Source organism: Poecilia formosa, unplaced genomic scaffold (genome assembly GCF_000485575.1).
Source record: "Poecilia formosa unplaced genomic scaffold, Poecilia_formosa-5.1.2 Scaffold720, whole genome shotgun sequence".
Lineage (NCBI taxonomy): Eukaryota > Metazoa > Chordata > Actinopteri > Cyprinodontiformes > Poeciliidae > Poecilia > Poecilia formosa.
Window position 1 is genome coordinate 66,349 of NW_006800659.1, and position 3,760 is coordinate 70,108.

Genomic DNA, 3,760 nt, shown 5'->3' on the forward strand with positions numbered 1-3,760 from the left:
GGACAGGGATGCTAATTGAGAATGTGCTTGGTTTGCAGCTTGTCTAGTGCCATTGTCACCTTTGGAAGGGCAGGGATCCCAGTAACAGGAGCTGTGACCACGATCCTGATTCTGACAGCTGTGGGACTGCCTGCAGAGGATGCTGCCATTCTGGTTGGGGTGGAGTGGATTCTGTAGGTTCAACTTGATTCTCAAAGCCTGCTACTTGTGTTTAAAGAGTACTTTCACCATCAAACTGTGGAGTCACTTTGGATGGAGTTATACTGCTCTGCCATCAGACAGCTTGAAATTATTCTTAAAAAGGGCATGATTTTTAACTTGCATAATAAACTAATGTCTAGGACTTGGGTGGGCAACTGCAGGCCTCGAGGGCCGGACTCCTGCAACTTTTACATGTGTCTTAACATCAACACACCTGAGTCAAATAATGAGGTCATTAGCAGGACTCTGGAGAACCTGACTGCACTTAGGAGGTGATTCAGCTGTTGAATTCAAGTGTGTTGGACCAGAGAGACATCTAAGAGTTGCAGGACACCGGCCCTTGAGGACCAGGATTGCCCATCGTTGGTCTAGGATCACCTACCAGTGGAGAAAGCCTGAGGAGAGCTTGTGTAGTAATGATTGATAAAACTACACTTGGAGAATGATGTCAACATCAGTCTGAACTGTAGAAGACCTGGTGCATCTGGTTGTTGTAGACTGAGGCAGAGAAAACCTTCAAGAAAAACAGTTGAGTCTGACAGCATGTTCGTTCTCTTCTGTGCCCTTCAGAGACCATTTCATCACCGTGGTGAATGTGCTGGTAAATGTCTTTGGTGTTGCTATCACCAACCATGTGTGGCATGACGACCTAATAAGCCTGGACAAAATACCAAGGTAAATGAAATCATTAAAATGATGTGTTCATTTGCAAAGACACGATGTTGCCAAAAGTAGTCGCTCCCTGATCCAAATCATTGAATTCAGGTGTTCCAGTGGCTTCCACAGCTTCCAGGTGTATGAAATCCATCACTGAGACTGAACAAATAGGTCACTCTCAAAAGCAACAATGAATTTGAGACTAACACCGGATGGGATGCCACCTGTGCACGACTTGAAGTCATTACATCTCCTCTACTGGATTCTAGACCAGTGTGGACATATTGTCTGGAGTTCAAAATCCTGCCTCAAATGTAACAAAAAAAAATGTTTAAGACTTTCGTCCCTAGACAAAGTTGAAGTCCCATTAGTTTCTCCCGACCCTTTACTGTTGCTGTATGAAGAGCATCTTCATATATGCTAGCTGCTGGGTTGCAAAGAAAACTGTTCTCCCAGGGATTATAGCCACTGCCATTGAATAATGGCCACTCCCTCCCCAAGCCCAATGAAGTCTACCAAACAAAAAATATATCAAAACTTTTGAAAGCACATAATCTATTTCAGCTTGCACCTTCAGGTAGAAGATGGAAACAATAAGAAGTTGAATCTTGAAAACAGTTTTTAACGCCACCGGTTATTTTTGAACTGTTTCAAACAATTATCTGATTGTAGCAGGAGTTGTTCTACTCGTAAAACGCTTAGATTGTGTAAATATAATTTAATTTTTTACTGCATTGTTAAATAAACATCCTCACAGTCCTTCCCGTCCCTGTGAATCTCACCTTCACACAAGTCACTTCTTTCGAGCCTGTAGTTCTCCAAAGCCAGATCTCTGGTGCATAAAATGGATCATTTGAAAATGAAACTCATCGCTGTGTTTGGGAGTGTTTCATTCTGATCATTTCTGAAACCTAGTTTTCACCCGGGATGATACGTTGTTAGTATGCAACGGGGAGGTCGCACTTTGCTCTGCTGTGACAGGACTCTTGGTAAACAGTGGGGGGTCCTGAGTGCACCAATGGTAGAGGAGCTGAACTGCTTCTTTGCTCTCTGTGAAACCTGTCAGCAGTTCTCTTCTGCTCCAGCCTTGCACAGCCCCAGCTGGTTTCTATACCACTTCACTCTCTGGACATGAGCATGATGTCAGACTGGTGGTCCTGGCAGCGAACCACATCATTTTTTTTACCATTTCAAGATCCCAACCCTGTGGGAACAGTTGGAAAATGGCTTCTTCCTGTTAGCACATGATTGAGCACCAGTACACAAACCAGTGTCCAGAACATGTATTATTGCATTTTGCACAGAAGAACTTAACTGGTTTGCTCATATCATATCTAACCTCGTGGGTTGAGAATAGACACCCCTCTAGTTCTCATGTGTGTGTGAAGGCAGATGACAGAATACTGTTGTCAACATTGTGTAAAATCCCTTTCTGAGCTATATCAGCCGTCTCTGTATTATTCACTCATAAACCCACATAACAATGGTCTAAATGTATCAGAATGTCTTCAGTTTGGAGTTTTTTCCTTTGAAAGGTTTAATAAAATATTAGGACAAATTCTGGTGAAAAGAAATCTTGAATGTAGATTGTTACAAGTCATTTACACTAAGTGATAAAAAAAGGGGTATTTTAGTCACATTTTGTCTTGAACTTTATTGACCATGTTTTCCATTTTACCTTATAGCCTCGATGAGCCTCGTCCCAGTAAGGACATCGAGCTGGACTTATCCTTTTTGGAATCTGATGAAGAGTTCATCCCCCCCGTTTCCGCCTCTCCTACAAGATCCAATTCACCCCGAAGAGGGTATCATCGCAACATAGTAACACCAACAAGCTGAAACCTCTGGACAGGGATGTCACCATCCTGGAGTGTCGGAGCTGATCATTTCCTTGTTTGTCGATGTTTATTATCAATAGGATGGGGCCATATCAGTTTATTTATCTGTATTTAGTTTATTTATTTTAGTTATTGCAACTCTTAAATTATCTATTTGTGTAATATTTTATTTGTGTTTAAGTTAATATCTACATAATAAAAGTATTATGTGAATATAATTCATCTATTCCATTATATATTTTATTTCTGTTATTTTTCCCGTTTGCATGTTTTGTATTATTGTTTTATAAATTGTATCTTTCTCCTTAGACAACAGAAATATTTCTCCAGTGTTTCCTCACTAATCAACATGAGCTGCCACAGAGTCTCTCATTTTTTCCCATTTACTGGTTAATTGAATCCACCGTTGTCTTCTTGATGGTAACAGCTGTGCCTTGCTGTCTGATTATGCTCCGTAGGTATTTAGTCTTTCGTTTCTTACTGTCATTTGGATTACCAAATGACAGTAATGACAGTCATTTGGGTTACCAGAGCTACCTGTTCTCGAGCCTGTGTCTGTTCGAAATCCCACTTTAAGTACCGTATTTTCCGCACTATAAGGCGCACCTTCAATGAATGGCCTATTTTAAAAAATTTTTCATATTTAAGGCGCATAGAATAGATGCTACAGTTAAGGTTGACACCCGTCCCTTTGTTCCGTACGCTACAAACGTGGATGTGTAATAATAAAGAAGTGGTCCCCTAGTACTTTATATAGTAGGCTGCCCCAGTCATTCTTTCACTCACTCAGTCTCCGTCTCTCTTCCCCCACACCCCCGGCTTTAAATGTATAGGGGCTGGTCCCTTGGTAACCCTAGTCAAAACATTCCGAATGAATGTCTAAAGCCACTTTGTTAACATAAAGAATGTCAACAAAACAGTCTGACTAAGGTCGGCGAGGAAAACCTTCCGCGACTGGGCTGCGGTGTGGCCGGACGATGGTCAACCCTTCTTCGTTTGCGCACAGCTTGTTCGTGGAGAATGTGGTGCTAAATGACCTGCAGACGACCTGATGATAGACGGTC

At 41.8% G+C, this 3,760-nt stretch overlaps 1 protein-coding gene across 3 annotated transcripts in view; it reads left to right on the plus strand.

The window, feature by feature from the left end:
• Positions 1-3,760, plus strand: part of LOC107834683 (excitatory amino acid transporter 3-like) — a 109,421-nt gene that overhangs the window by 64,300 nt on the left and 41,361 nt on the right. The window contains exons 11-14 of one of the 3 annotated variants that reach the window (XM_016666401.1): positions 39-173; positions 772-876; positions 2,544-2,721; positions 2,999-3,176. The exons of the other annotated variants lie outside the window; for them this stretch is intronic. Coding sequence (XP_016521887.1) covers positions 39-173; positions 772-876; positions 2,544-2,697 — 394 coding nt within the window. The 3' untranslated portion in view covers positions 2,698-2,721; positions 2,999-3,176. Of the gene's footprint in view, positions 1-38; positions 174-771; positions 877-2,543; positions 2,722-2,998; positions 3,177-3,760 lie in introns of those variants that run through there. 3 annotated transcript variants of the gene reach the window in all.